Below are 17,008 nucleotides of genomic sequence, written 5' to 3'. Positions count from 1 at the left end.
TAATACCGTTTTGAGACGATGGGTCACAAATGACCAATTGCGACGTTGAACATTTCTTGAACTGGATGACCCCAAAATGACCCACATGTTTAAAATAGGAAATTGATAAAATAAAAAATAAGAAAAATTCCCTTCATTCATCCCATTTGGGGAAATTTGTTTCTTGTGTCTCTTCCAATGGAAGACTGACCAGGCGTCAGTCGCAGTGCATTGCCGCAAAGTGAGCCAGGCTGGGCGAGGTGACTTGCTCAAGGCCACACAGCGCAGCGGCCGGTATAACTTTCGGCTACCAAGCAAAGACCGTACCGCTGAGTCACGATGCCCGCCCTATGCAGTTAATATGTTTGAGCACATTTGGCAATATGACCAATGACCTCTGGCACATGGAATCGTTATATAGTTCGTTCCCATTTCAATATGTCTATTCAACTGTCCTATTTCAATTTATGTGTACCAGTTCTGTTCTATGCAGAACACGAAAAATTATTCCAATAGGTAAAGGACAGACGTCATTAAATTTTTCAAGGAATGACAGCTTACCCTGGGCTTTGATAGGGAATGAGATTAGCGGAAGAGAAGCGTCCCTTGATTGGACGTCACCTTACAGAGAGAACGTCAAAATCGTTTTGCGCATGCGTCTCTCTCGTCCTCGCTTTCGGTGAAGTGTCTCATGCCGCTTTCATCGGAAGCAAGGACGAGAGACGCATGCGCACAACCAACATGACGTTCTCTCTCTAATAACTTTTCCGCCCGTGACGTCCAATCAAGGGACGCTACTCTTCCGCTAATCTCATTCCCTACTCAATAGGTTTCAACAGGCGTGACGACAATTCACTGGTTCTAAACAATCGAAACAATGACGGACGCTTTTATAAATTACTTCTCAGACGATCATAAAAGTGTATCCAGAGATGAACAGCTGAATAAATGTGATCATGTTTTGACTTTCATCCAATCAGATCGCATGACATGTGATAAAAAGTTCTAGCTAGCATGAAGACTAAAAGGCATCGATTTTCTTTGTTTAGAACCAAGCTGCTCGTTGCTGGGCGGACGTGACATCAGACAATATGAATTCTATTACGCAACGAATGATCGTTAAATGCATTTTTAGAATGAATGGTTTATTTATATAAGCGACAACTAAAGGGGGTGTTATAATAACAAAATGCACAAATTAAGACATCTCTACGACTTCTTCCATCTCTAAATCATTCAAACATTTTTCACATTTGTCTTTTGGTCGCCTCTGGTGTGCCTTTAGTCTGTACGGAACTAGCATGAGTCTGAACATCTGAAAAGAAAGGATAAATTCATAATAATAATAATAATAATAATAATAATAATAATAATAATAATAATAATAATAATAATAATAATAATAATAATAATAATAATAATAATAATAACAATAATAATAATAATAATAATAATAATAATAATGATAATAATAATAATAATAATAATAATAATAATAATAATAATAATAATAATAATAATAAATAATAATAATTTTATTCAATTTATTGTTTGTGAAGGGTTATGGGTTGTCAGTGACAGGGACATGTTATTTATTTATAGAATGTAGGTGTCGTTACTGTCTGATTACAATGTATGATGGGACTTATATTGCCTTTTTTCTTATGTAAAATTCAGTACTTGATTTCTGGGGTTTGTGAAGCTTACTGTTTATATAATCATGTTAATATCATATCTGTCTCTGTCCATACATGTATTGCTAATTACTACCGAACGAATTTGAAATGCCCACCACACACTGAGACAGATGCTTATCAAACATTTTTGCCTACCATACATTTTTATCTAAATTGGACTATTGTAACTCTTTTTGGGTGAATTTATCTAAAGACAAAATTAGCAAATTTCAGCTTGCTCAAAATAACGCAGCCAGGCTCACTGTACGCAATAACAAATAATACCCGTCAGCAACTCTTCTTCTCTGTTAGTTACATTGGCTTCCTGTGGAAAAAGAGTTGCCTATAAGATTTGTACTGTTGTCTACAAATCCCTGAGCACGAACAGTCCCTCCTATATTAAAGACCTTCTAAACATATATGTCCCCAATAGAAACTTGAGGTCATGCAATGACCAATCAATCCTTGTTAAACCTAAGCCATTCCGTAAAATATATGAACAGTCTTTTCAATTTTCGGCCCCCCATTTTTGGAACCCTCTCTCATCACACGTGAGATGCTCGGATTCGTTGACAACGTTCAAATCTCGCTTAAAGTTTTATCTTTTTACGTCATAATGTTGCAATATTATTTTCATATTTTGTTGTTGTTAAATTGAATTCGTATCACGTTTCCTTCACACTTGTCTCACTGTAATATGTTTTGTTTTATATCACCGTAAAGCGCTTAGAGCCTGTGACAACGGGGTAAAGCGCTATATAAATGCCATTTATTATTATTATTATTATTACATATTGTCAATGTCTACCTGACATTTTAAGCTACTGTTTACCGTACGTTTATTTTTCTTTTCATTTTACTTTCAAAAGCATATCTATTTTTTTCTAATGTCTGCGCACCTACAATATTTTGTTTTTATTTTCCAATGTATACAACACATTTCTGATAATGTCCACCATCCTTACAAAGTGCTTTTTTCAATGCCTACCATCTGTTTGCCAACTCCTACCACAAATACGACGTATTATTTAATGTCTACAACAACTTTATCACCAACGTGACTACAGCATAATTCCAATGCCTACAACGGATTTTGTGAACGCCTACCACGCATACAACAGATTATTTAATATCTATAACAACACCACCTCCAACGCGGCTACCGCATAACTCCAATCCTACCACATATTTTGTTAACGTCTATCTCACATACACTGCATTGTTCAAATGCCTAGCACAAATTTATTTCCTAATGCCTAGGCATCCTTCCGTCTCAAGAGACGATGGTTTGCGCCCTGTATGGCTTTAGTCTCATCAGTCTTGTTGAGAGCAACGACGGGTGTGACTCAGCAGACCAATCCTTGCATGGCAGTCTCTACCGCAGTTGTTGCACACATTGTTTGACTGTGTGTTTGGTATTTGGATCTGATGCCTCTCTTTCCTCCTTACTCTCCTCTCCTCAAACTTCATCTTTCTCCTCTCCTCACCTCTCTTCAGTCCCTCCATCACCGCATATCTCCAGCCGTTGCGGTCGTCAGCAAGCGACTCCCAGGTGTTTGAGTCGATGCCTGTCAATTTCATGTCTCGTTTGCAGACATCATAGAAGCGCAGAGCTGGACGGCCAGTTGATAGCCGTCCAGAAGCTAGTTCACCGTACATGATGTCTTTGGGTATGCGTCCATCGTCCATCCTGTGTACGTGACCAAGCCACCGCAAACGTCGCTGGCAGAGCATGAGATGCATACTGAGGAAGTTCGCTCTTTCTAGCACTGCATTGTTAGTGAGTCTGTCCTGCCACCTGATGCCGAGAATTCGTCGTAGACAGCGAATGAGGAAGTTTTCCAGGCGATTCTCGTGTCTGGCATATGTCGTCCAGGATTCACTGCAATACTACTGAGTACACATGCCTGGTATACTCTGAGTTTGGTATTCAAAGTGAGTTGATTGTTGGTCCACACTTTCTTGCTCAGTTGTGCCATGACAGCGGCAGCTTTGGCGATGCGCTTGTCTAATTCTGCATCAAGTGAGAGGTTGCTGGTGATGGTTGTGCCCAGGTATGTGAAGTGATCAGTGACTTCTAGCTCCTCGTTGTCAATGTAAATTGCTGGTGTAGAGGGGACATCCTGACACATTACATTTGTTTTCTTGATACTGATCGTCAGCCCGAATTCCCTGCATGCGTGGGAAAACCTGTCCATCAGCCGCTGGAGGTCTTCCTCGGTATGCGCGCATAGAGCTGCATCATCTGCAAATAGCATTTCCCTTATGAGGACTGTGCGAGCCTTGGTCTTTGCTCTCAGCCGTGCCAGATGTGTAAGTGGACTCCTTCTGGGGACTCTTTGAATGCAAACTTCAGCAGTAAGGAGAAAAATATACCAAACAAAGTCGGTGCGAGGACACAGCCTTGTTTCACGCCGCTGCGCATGGGGAAGGGTTCAGAGGCTCCACCGTCGTAGCTAATGGTGCCCTTCATGTCGTCGTGGAATGAGGCAATGATGCTAAGCTGCTGAGGAGGACAGCTAATCTTCTTTAGCAGCTGGAAAAGGCCCTTCCTGCTAACATGGTCAAATGCCTTTGTCAGGTCAATAAATGCAATGTAGAGGGGCATCTGCTGTTCTCTGCATTTCTCCTGAAGTTGACGTACTGAGAAGATCATGTCCACTGTCGACCTCTTGGCTCTGAAGCCACACTGGGACTCTGGGTAGATACGTTCGGCGAGGACTTGCAGTCGAGCGAGGACAACGCGCGCAAAGACTTTACCCACAATGATCAGTAGAGAGATTCCCTATAGTTATTACAGTCACTACGGTCTCCCTTGTTTTTGTAGAGGGTGATAATCTTGGCATCGCGCATATCCTGGGGTACCTTGCCTTCTTTCCAGCAAAGATACAGGAGTTTATGTAGTGGTTCCAAGAGGGCTGGCTTTCCACATTTGATGATTTCGGGTGGAATGCTGTCGTCACCGGGTGCTCTGCCACAGGCCAAAACATCGATTGCTTTGCTGAGCTCCTCCATAATTGATTCTGCGTCTAGTTCTTCCAGTACTGGCAGTTCTTCAATTGCGTCTAACGCTTTTTGGGTGACAGGGTTTTCTCTGGCGTAGAGTTCCAAGTAGTTCTTTACCCATCTTCCCATCTGCTTGTCCTTGTCTGTGATGGCTTCCCCTGTCTTGGATTTAATAGGCGCAGTTTTCTTTGTAGATTTGCCTGTCGCCTGTTTGATGCCCTCATACATGGCTCTTATGTTGCCACTGTCAGACGCTTGCTGGATGTTGTCCGACAACTGAAGCCAGTAGTTGGTGGCGCAACGTCGTGCTGTTTGCTGTGCTTTGCTGCGTGCAGCTCGCAACGCCTGCAGGTTCCTCTGACTTGGTTTTTGTTTATAGCTGACAAGTGCGCTGCGCTTGGCATCAATGACTGGCTCCATCTCAATAATATTGGCTTCAAACCAATCATTGTTCCTGTGCTTCTTTTTTGCCGTATGACAGAACTGCAGTGCTATAGATGGCGTTTCTAAGAGAGTTCCAGCTGTCCTGTGCGTTTTGTTCTGCTTTTCTATGAGCTGTGTTGAGATTCTTCTCAAGTTGCTCGTTGAACTCTATATTCTTTTCCCGGTAAGCTGTCTTGCTGATATTGATCCTGGGCTGGCCCTTTCTCTTTGAGTGATGAAGTTTCTTTGGTGTCAGTTTCACCCTTGTGGCAACCAAAGAGTGATCTGTGTCGCAATCAGCGATTGATAGGATCTGGTGGTGCAAACATTGTTAAGAGAATCGCGTTTAGTGATGATCATGTCCAGCTGATGCCAGTGTTTTGACCTTGGATGTCTCCATGACACCTTGTGACATTCCTTGTTCTGGAAGTAGGTGTTCGTCACGCATAGTTTGCAATAGCAGCAGAGTTCAAGAAGCCTCTGACCATTCTCATTCATCTTTCCTATACAGTGGTGCCCCAAAACGGTTGGCCATGATTCTCTGTCGGCACCAACTCGCGCGTTGAAGTCGCCAAGAAGGTAGATGTGCTCCACTTCTGGGATATTGTTGACAATGGCGTCGAATGACTCAAAGAATTGGTCCTTTACTTCAACCGAAGCTTGCAGTGTTGGGGCGTAGACGCAAACATGGTTCACCGAGCCCTGCATGGATGACAGGCGCAGCTTAAAAATTCTCTCTGTGCCGTCGGTTGGCGGTTCGATCATAGGAAGCAATGTATGGCGTACTGCAAATCCAACACCGTGTTCCCTCACGTCTTCTGTGCCTTTTCCTTGCCAGAAGAATGTAAAGTGTTTCTCCTTCAGGGATCCCCTCTCTGGGAGTCGTGTTTCCTGCAAGGCTGCTATGTCGATGTTCAGTCTGTTAAGTTCATGATCAATTACTGCTGTTTTTCGAGCATCGTCCATGGCCTGAAGGTCATCTGTCAGTCCTGAGCGCATAGTTCTTACATTCCAGATTGCTAATCGAAGAGCTGGGGACTTCGTTTTCTTTTTCATTTGCTTGCCTGGTACACAGTTTAACGATCCACTTGTCAAGCTTGCAAGCTCTAAGCTCCAGGCACCCTCTGAAGCAGGCAGATCGTGGCGGGTCAACACCTTTCTGGCTGGGGGCTGCTCAGCTTGGGGCGGGCGGTAGCTGACCAGTAGGATTACGATGATCCCTCCCACCGTCGAAGACAACCCGTAGCGTCCAACTCTACGCCAATCGAGCAAGGACTTATCACTCGTAGACTGCTGTCTTCCGTGTTGTTACTCTTCACCGGTGAAGGTGAGACTGGAGTGTCCTCTCCAGGGCGCGGCCTGGGTAAAGTATGTGGAGATCCTGGGCTGCCCAGTAACCAGAACCTCCCTCTCTTCCTCCCTGGTGTGGTCCAAAGGATCGCACAGCGATACGTTTTGCATCAGTTTGGATGCAGGTTTCTGTTAGGTTTACTCCTTAGCCTTTCCTCCTCCCGAATGTATCCACAAGGCAGTGGAGCCATACATCGATGGCTAGAGAGGGTATGAGTTATAGGGGTAGGTTAAGAAAAGTAAGGACATACAGAAGACACCACACTACAGAATTGTGAGGTGGGTGGGTGAGGAGCAGAGCGTGTACCACTCACCGGTAGGTTCTGACTCCTGCACCTTAAGAGGAAGGGGTCCCACCTACTCCCTAACCCGGTTATACCGCCGGGGACCCTGTCGCACCCATAACAAACTCAGTAGAAACAGGGAACACCACGGGAAGGTGCTGTTATGGACACAATAATGCATGAGAGGCCATATGCAATAATCTCTGTCAGACAGGATTAAGCGGCGATCAATGCACCTGGAAATAAGAGATGTTGGGTTCGAAATGCACATCAATTTCCTTTCAGCAAGCGGGACGTCCTGCCCAGACCTTGCAGCTCCTAATGCCTACCACACTAATAAAGTGATTTTATTGCGTCTACTAGGCAATATCGCTAATGCCTATTACACAAACACCGTTAATTTCCAATGTCTAACACTCATGTTTGCTAACGCCTACCTCACTTACAAGGTTAGTTCCTGTGTATACCACACATTATAATTAATGCTTACCACAGCTACACAACATTTCCAATGCTTAACACATATTTTTGGTAAAGCCTACTATACCTACAATGTGATTTTCCTGTGTCTACCACATAATTTTCTCATGCCAACACAATCACACTGTATTTTTCTAATTACAAATATTGTGCTAATGTTTACCACACCTACACCTTATTTTCTAAAGACTACCACATATTTTTGGTAGCGCTTACCATATCTACAATGTGATTTTCCTGCGTCTACCACACATTATGTGTAATGCCTATTACACACACACAAACGCTGAGGAAGATAGTGGAACTCCTCTGCAAACCATATACAAAACTGCGCCCCCAACATCAAGACTGAAATCTCGTTCACCTTTCTACCTATCAAAGAAAGAAAACTACAACACGCAAGATGCCTGGTGCGAGGAATGGAAAAGGAATAAACCAATAGGAGGGTAACTAATTGACGATCCCTGTAAACGTCTCCCAGGTCTACAGGATCAACCAAGAAAATACTAGGTAGCTGCAAATAGACTACGGTCAAAACATACAAGAACAGCTGCCACATGCACAAACGGGGCCTCCAAGAATCACCAACATGCCCAGGATGCAACCAAGCACCACAAGACGCAAACCACCTCGTACTAGATTGTCCAGAGACAAAACTTGAAGGGGGATTTGAAACCATCAACAAATGTGATGATGACTTCAGAACCTGGATTGATACCTTGAACATAGAAGTCTAGCCGAACGATACTATTACTACTACTACACAAACACCGTAAATGTCCAATGTCTAACACATCTGCTTCTAACGCCTACCCATCTACAAGAATTTCTTGCGACTTCCTGCATACCAGCTACACTGTATCATTTTGCAATGACTAACACATATATTTGGTAACGCTACTCTACATCATCGTGATTTTCCTATGCCTACCATATATTTTGCTAATGCCTAACACAACAAAACCGTATTTTTCTGATTACAAACATTTTGCAAATGCTTACCACACCTACACCTTATTTTCTTAGGCTACCATATATTTTTGGTAAAGCCTACTCTACCTACAACGTGATTATCTTGAGACTAGCACATATTTTGCTAATGCCTAACACACCTTAACTATATATTTCCAATGTCTAACACATAATTTTTGCTAACGCCTACCCCTCTTACAGTAAGTTGTTCCTGTGCCTACCACGTCTCTTGACTAATTCCCACCCCACCTACCACATACTTTTGCTAATGCCTACTTCAATTAACTCTCGCCTTACTATCCATTTTCAGGATTTTCCCCAAAACTTCACGTCCATCTAACACAAAACTAGATTTTTTATCACTCATACATAATAATAGAGAAGTTCATGCCATACATGGCATAATTAGCAAAGCAAAACATGCTCTACAACACAATGTTCAACAAAAATTAGAATAAGAAAAATATTGATTGTAGCGTAACGAATCTTCTTCTTCTTCTTCTTCTTCTTCTTCTTCTTCTTCTTCTTCTTCTTCTTCTTCTTCTTCTTCTTCTTCTTCTTCTTCTTCTTCTTCTTCTTCTTCTTCTTCTCCTTCTTCTCCCCCTCCTTCACTGTCATAGTAACGACTGAGTGTCTAAAACTAAGAATTACTGTCGATGTTGCATATCCAAAACTAGTAAAAAAATTACAAGAAATCTCTGATGGCATGCATATTATTGCTCATAAGATTAATAGTTATTCCATAAAAGGAACGCATTTGGATAACAATGAATGAGATAAATGCCAGGAAAATATGGGGACAAATGAAAAAGGTGGCTCTCCCACTGCACAGTTTTTATTTTACTTAACTTAAATAGACACCTAGATAACCACGCCTCTCGGACAGTCGTCATTATGTAAACAATGGCAGTGATTGGTAAATATAACTAACTCCACAGGTTTTACTATCGATGGTGTGTGTCTAAATAAAATACCCACTGCTCTACCACTTGATCAATAGAACCAAAACAGAACACTATGTGTAAATTTTAACGTTTATAATATGATCGAGAAAATCGTGTGATAACTAGTCACCCATTTGGCGGTAAAAAAACCCCAATAACAATGATCAGAGATAGGTCGATTTCATTCACGCTACTATTTATAAACAACCAACTATATTTGTCCGAGCACATGTGAAGGTGTGTCACAAATTCCATGTTTTGATTGGTCAACAATCTACTGGTTAATTGGTATCCGGGTATTCGGATGATAAACCAATTGTACCGCCTAGTGGTGTGATATTCACTTTCGGATCCGAAGGTAATAGGTTCGAACCTCAATCAGCGGATAGTTCAGTCCTTGAAAAATTATCTCACCATACTCATTTGTAAAATTAAATGAGTACTTGGCCGCTAACAACATTGTCTTTGTCGGAAAGGTCGTAGTATCGCCTAGCAGGCGTCATGTCTCGTTCTACATGAAACGTGTTGCTCTTTTTGGTCATCAACAACTTGTAAAGCGTGTTGAACACGTCTAGTGGATTTTAGTGGATCCAGTATCTTTGTGTTTATTGTTTTAATTAGTGACCAACTAATATACATCTCTATCTCTCTCTCTCTCTCTCTCTCTCTCTCTCTCTCTATATATATATATATATATATATATATATATGTATATATATATATATATATATATATATATATATATATATATATATATATATATATATATATATATATATATATATATAGAAAAGACATACTCAGGGGACTGGTTACAAAATGTAGCGGCAAGTTATGATAAAATGAGTCATGTTGAGATTGTTGTTGACAAGTAGAATTTATCAACTCCTCAGAGATAGTGCTCGCTTTTGAGTTTTGTTCATATAAGTAATCTTAGCGTTTGATATAACAAAGGTACATAATCTCTAACAAACGCAATACCAAAGTGATAAGGACATTGAATTGGTTCTTTGTGAACTGTTGTTCATTTAGTCATAGCCTTTGATTCATTATAAGAGAAAATCATTAGTGCATTTGTTTTACATATTTACTTATGAATGAAAAAGACTACCAATTACTGATAAAGTTTCTTTTAATAGTATGGGACATATAAGACAGTTACCTCCCCTCAAAGGGTTTTGAAAATGTTTATCTCAATCTTAAAATAGGTTGGAAAGATCTGTGAAAATACAAAAGCAGAAACCTTTCAACTATATAAACGGTCTTTTACCCGACACGTCAAACGCTTCTTTGAAGTTTTAGATTTTCTTGGCCATGAAAAAAGGGATTAAAAAAACAACAACTTTTTATTTAATTGTAATCATGCATCAATCGGAAATTCATTATTTCTTTATCTAGTATTATTTTAAAACTGACTACAGAAGAGACATTTTTGTTCAATACTTGCTATTTTTCCAAAATGTTTCAGTTCTGTTAATATAAGATGATCCCCTTATGCTGGTTTTATAAATGTCAATTAAGATTGTAAACCGGTCTCCTCTGGTAATTTTGGTACTCGAAAAATATTTGACTAAATTAACAATAACTATTCAAGTCAACCTCGTACTGGACAAAAGAAATACTTGAAAGATTTCTTCCCGAATTATTCTATATTTAAGACCTAGTATATAAACGTCTCTCAATGGTAATTAACTTTACGTGTGACTATGTCTTCTGGTAGTATGACACTTGCTGTCGTTTCCAAAGGTCCTGGGTTCGAGCCTCGCTCGGCTGCATAGTTGAGTCCTTCTCAAGGCTATTTACTCAAATTCTCTCACAACATTCAGGTGAAAAAACCTAGCGGTTAAATCGTTGTCTCGGTCAGAAAAAAATAGTAATATCGCCTAACATGGCACCATGTCTTGTTCTATGTATTTAGTGTTACTGTTGTCCATTCTAAAGCGCTTTAAAACACGTTTAGTGGATATTGAGCTATGTAAAAGCTCAACATTATTTTTACAAAAGCTCAACATACCTTCATAGAAAATCCGAATTTGGCGAATCTGTAGAGTGCTACTCCAGGTATCCATATGAGAGTGGAGGCCGACATTAACCAACCCAGGCAGTGTGCCCATTGAGGATAGTAGTATAAGGATTCGTTGGGTCGACTGTAACGTAACTCACCATAGTAGACCACACCCAGCATGAACATCGACTGATTGAAAAGTGTGGAATGAGTAAATATTGTCAACGTCTAGAATGAAACTTTCTCAAATTTAGAGAGAGTTGTTGAATGAGTAAATATTGTCAACGTCTAGAATGAAACTTTCTCAAATTTAGAGAGAGATGTGGAATGAGTAAATATTGTCAACGTCTAGAATGAAACTTTCTCAAATTTAGTTGTGGAAAATCATTTTCAAAACTTAGAGTATAGATAAGCAGTTTATCTAACTCATTCATATAATCAAATTTCATCATTCATAATAAAATAGTATAATATATTTGGACGGATTAATACATTAAAATGCCGGAGATTGAATAGACTACCAAGCTACCCAATGATAGCAACCAAATTTCATAAGATAAAGATCTCAAAAGCAAGTTTGGTTGAAAGGTGCCAGAAAAAAGCAAGAATGGGATGGTTCTTTTTTTTTCTTGGATTTTTTTTCTTGCTTTGTCTGGCACCTTTCATGCACACTTGTTCAGATCTTTATCTTACACCGGTGCCTGATCCTTAGTTTCTCAATTCAATAAATATATTGAGACACCTCTTTAGAGGAGTGTTTATTTTAATTTTAAAGATATATTGTCTACAAACACAAATCGATTCTTTTTGTTAACATTTCGTTTTTTTATTGTGTGTGCAACTATGTGGTCTTCTGGTATGACTCTCTCCTTTGGACCGGAAGGTCCTGGTTTCGAGCCCCGATCGGCGCGTAGTTGAGTCCTTGGAAAATGCTCTTTACTCAGTTCTCTCAATTTACTCAGTTGTAAAATAATAATATAGTAATATAATAGCGCCTAACAGGAGTCATTTCACTTCCTAAAAGTTAAGTGCTGTTGTTGGTCAGGGACCACTTGAAAAGCGCTTTGAGCACGTTTAGTGGATATTGCGTTAAATAAAAAATCACCAGTTTTAAATTTTTAAATATTTGTTTAGCTTTTCATGGTTGAAACGATTCGCATAGTCGATTGATATAAATATCACCTTTCAATCGAGTGATACAAGTATAAACTAGTATTCGATTGATATAAATATCAACTTGGAATCGAGTGATACAAGTATAAACTAGTAATCGATTGATATAAATATCACCTTAGAGTGATACAAGTATAAACTAGTAATCGATTGATACAAATATCACCTTTCAATCGAGTGATACAAGTATAAACTAGTAATCGATTGATATAAATATCACCTTTCAATCGAGTGATACAAGTATAAACTAGTAATCGATTGATATAAATATCTCCTTTCAATCGAGTGATACAAGTATAAACTAATAATCGATTGATATAAATAGCACCTTTCAATCGAGTGATACAAGTATAAACTAGTAATCGATTGATATAAATATCACCTTTCAATCGAGTGATACAAGTATAAACTAGTAATCGATTGATATAAATTCACCTTTCAATCGAGTGATACAAGTATAAACTAGTAATCGATTGATACAAATATCACCTTTCAATCGAGTGATACAAGTATAAACTAGTAATCGATTGATATAAATATCACCTTTCAATCGAGTGATACAAGCATAAACTAGTAATCGATTGATACAAATATCACCTTTCAATCGAGTGATACAAGTATAAACTAGTAATCGATTGATATAAATATCACCTTTCAATCGAGTGGTACAAGTATAAACTAGTAATCGATGGATACAAATATCAACTTGGAATCTATTGATACAAATATCAACTTGGAATCGATTAATACAAATATCAACTTGGAATCGATTGATACAAATATCAACTTGGAATCGATTGATACAAATATCAACTTGGAATCGATTGATACAAATATCAACTTGGAATCGATTGATACAAATATCAACTTGGAATCGATTGATACAAATATCAACTTGGAATCGATTGATACAAATATCAACTTGGAATCGATTGATACAAATATCAACTTGGAATCGATTGATACAAATATCAACTTGGAATCGATTGATACAAATATCAACGTGGAATCGATTGATACAAATATCAACTTGGAATCGATTGATACAAACATCAACCTGGAATCTATTGATACAAATATGAACTTGTAATCAATTAATAGAAATATTGTGGGATCGCGCAATAACAGGAATTCCTTGATTATATTTCTCTTCTCTGCAGGAAAATGCTATTTTCAAGTTCAAACTTACTCACTTTTCTGCATAAGTTAGTCTAGGTTTGATGTAACTAAACGTTTTACATTACTTTTTATGTTGACTATTTCAAGTTTTGGCTACTTCTACTATCTTTGCTTGTTGTGAATCATTTTCAATACAATGAGACGTTTGATCATAGCAACCTTTACTTCATGCCAATCAGCCAAACCAGTCAGCCTCACAGTCATGGCGTTCTTATTATAATGATTTTGTACCTTGTTGGAGGAAATGCATTGAGGCGCCTGACAACAAAATGTATTCTTCAACTGCTTAGGTTAAAATTGTGAGTAATGCTCAGCATATGGAGGTGTGGGTGATTGATTTCAGTGAGATGCACATATTTTGGTAGCAATTTGCTTGTTTCGTTGAACCAAAAAATGGGATTTAAGCATTTAGAACATATTTTTGTGTATGAAAATAAATCGTGTTATCGTTGTGAAAAAAAAAATTTAAAAGGAAAAAAAACAAATTTAAAGTATCATTGAGAAGATAGTTGCCACTTTGGCGTATTTTAAGTTAAGTATAAAATTGAAAATAGGTCATGAATATATTGACTAACTAGATTGATTATGGTTGTGATAAACAAATTCTCTACAAATTTGTGCCGTTCTACTTCTTAACACATAAAACTATGTGTATCTTTAAACGATTGTAGTCTAGTTAATACAAACATAAATTACAGATAACTCATTTTAACTCTCTCCATACCGATCATTTTCAGTATTGTCCGATAATGGAAGGATTAAATAGCTGAAAATTGTTTTTTTAATAACCCAAATAAGCTCTCTACAAACCAACGTTATGTTCTTATTAATTAAACAAATATTATTCTTCAAAGTTTGTAATATCCAAATACAACTGAATTTTAAGAAAATGTATAATGCTTCGTAACAAATGTGACGATTTTCCTGCAGGTGGTAAGAGAGGGTTAAAAAAAAATGGTTGCATTCACAAGGGTGTGAAAAAACTTTTGAAACATGTCCTAATGGACGATAGTTACCAAGCATAAGAGAGGTGTTAGGAAGGTCCAACAGGCTGCAAGGTACGGGTACAAGAATTTCATCCACTTGCTACCCACCATCATAGCAATGTTGTCACAGAAACGACGGAAACCTGAAGGTGTTATGGATAAAAGTATAATACATATATTATTCCACACGTCTCACTTGAAAATCCTGCCATTTAATAGTAAATGCGTAATCGTTGAATTAATCCTTGAACGACTTGAATATAATATAATATTCAACGATTGCATAATATTTTCGCACATTTTAATGGTGTGAAATTAGATATAAAAACAGCTGATTGGTAATACTATTCAACAGTCGTAACGTCACTTCCTTCCTAATGACGCATGGTAACTTAGTAACACTGGCTCTAAACTATCGGAACGATGGCGGACGCCCGTATAAAATATTTCTCCGGCGAGCATAAAAGCGTTTCCAGAGGAAAAAAAAACACATAAATTTGATCATGTTTTGAATTGTACACATTCTGATCACAAGGCATATGAAAAGGGAATGAAAAGTTCTAGCCAGCATGAAGAATAAAAAGTAATGATTTTCTTTGTTTAGAACCAAGATGGCCGCCGTTGCCGGGTGGCGTGACATCAGACTACTGAATCCTATTGTAAATAATCTTCTGGTGCGGATGAATACAAGTCCAATATTCTTAGTTTTCCATTCAAGGAGGAATTGGAAGACACACACTATGGTGATTAGAAGTATTAATACAATACCACTTGGTCATATATTATACAATAATCCAACTTGGACGGATGAAACAAACGTATTATCTCATTTCTCTGCATATATTGTGCGGCTATGTGGTCTAGTGGTATGACACTCGCTTTCGGATCGCAAGGTCCTGGGTTCGAGCCTCGCGCTCGGCACATAGTTGAGTCCTTGGAAAAGGCTCTTTACTCACATTCTCTCACCGTACTAAGGTGTTAAATGAGTACCTGGCCGTTAACAGCATTGTCTTTGTCCGAAAAATAGTAATATCGCCTAATAGGCGTTATGTCCCGTGCTAAATGTTAAATGTTACTGTTGGCCAGGGACCCCTTGTAAAGCGCTTTGAGCACATTTAGTGGATATTGCTCTATATAAAAGCTCAATTTATATATTAAAACTCGTTATATTTTCATCGTGCAATAACAGATACTCTTAAACTCGATGTGTTATTTGGCACTATAAAAATAACTCGTTTAATAAATACAAATAGATTAAAGAATATTCCAAATTTTTCTTTATATCGTGGGTTGAGGATAATCTGGTTCGGTCTCCAGGGTTGGGATATTTTGAGATATTAGATGTTTTACAATTAATTCGACTTTAAGGTATTCCTCATGCCTAAAATAAAATACATTATTCAAATCGGAAATTTAGCTTACAAGACTTGTTGGCGATATATATATATAATATATATATATATATATATATATATATATATATATATATATATATATATATATATATAAATTATAAAAGCAAAAAGCCATGAAAAAGAAGCTATTTATAAACATTTCAAATATAATCATTATTGTTTAACTTCTACAGTGATGTTTCATGTTACTAGGACAATCCACGGGAAGTGTTTGTCCCGTAGATTGTCATAGTGAATGCCCCAACAGAATGCCCCAAATGCCAAACTGACCCCCAAGATGTAGATCACCTTGTGCTCCACTGTCCTGTTACCAAGCTGAATGGAGGTTATGAAACCATTCACAAATGTGAAGATGAATTCAATGTTTGGCTCGACGCGACAGATCTGAAAGTGTGACCCCACCATACGATACTACTATAGTGACATGAAACAGTACTTTAGAAGTTAAACAATAATAATTATACTTGAAATATATATATATATATATATATATATATATATATATATATATATTTGTTGTTTTTTTTTAATTCGGCCATTTCGCAACTACAGCATAAGATCCCGTCACCTTGGCATTCCATGAAAGAATACAGATAATCCAGAGCCTACCGATAGTTGTGACATTTTTAATATGAAGAGTTTAGTTATTCACTCTCTTCTTACCAGCTTTTTTTAGAATTCCCCCCGAAAATTCACACCCAACCAGCAAAAAAAATAGACTTTTCTTACTCAAACAAAACAGTAACAAATGAGCACTCCAACACAGTGTTTAGTATTTATAGCTGTAGTGAAAGAATTTCTTTAAATTTCGTGATGTACAAGAAAAATCAGAATGAGAAAATTGTCGGTATCATCGTAACGAATGTGACGATTTTCCTATGATGGTAAGGAGAGGTATTCAAATTGTCCCGACTTTCGCGAGCCGATGTGGTGAAATGGTAACACATCTGACCGACAATCAGTAGGTCTTAATTTCAATCCCCAGTCAATGTAGACTGATATCTTTCTATAGGTATTTTGTTTCTTTGTATGTTTCTTTCTTCCATTGTCTGTTATTTTCATACACACTCGTTCAGTTCTTTATCATATAGGGAATGAGATCAGCGGAAGAATAGTGTCCCTTGATTGGACATCAC

At 38.1% G+C, this 17,008-nt stretch overlaps 1 protein-coding gene across 1 annotated transcript in view; it reads right to left on the bottom strand.

Moving 5' to 3' along the window:
* Nucleotides 1-1,103: 1,103 nt before the first annotated feature.
* Nucleotides 1,104-17,008, bottom strand: part of LOC144960522 (sodium- and chloride-dependent taurine transporter-like) — a 40,975-nt gene continuing 25,070 nt past the window's right edge. Inside the window, exons 11-13 of the mRNA XM_078893709.1 lie at nucleotides 14,488-14,600; nucleotides 11,129-11,308; nucleotides 1,104-1,294 (exon numbers count right to left, since the gene is read on the bottom strand). Coding sequence (XP_078749835.1) covers nucleotides 1,178-1,294; nucleotides 11,129-11,308; nucleotides 14,488-14,600 — 410 coding nt within the window. The 3' untranslated portion in view covers nucleotides 1,104-1,177. The remainder of the gene's footprint in view (nucleotides 1,295-11,128; nucleotides 11,309-14,487; nucleotides 14,601-17,008) is intronic.

The sequence above is a fragment of the Berghia stephanieae genome, chromosome 15, assembly GCF_034508935.2.
Source record: "Berghia stephanieae isolate SIO BIC M18660-M18661 chromosome 15, UCSD_Bste_1.3, whole genome shotgun sequence".
NCBI lineage: Eukaryota > Metazoa > Mollusca > Gastropoda > Nudibranchia > Aeolidiidae > Berghia > Berghia stephanieae.
This window is presented reverse-complemented; position numbering and strand designations above follow the sequence as displayed.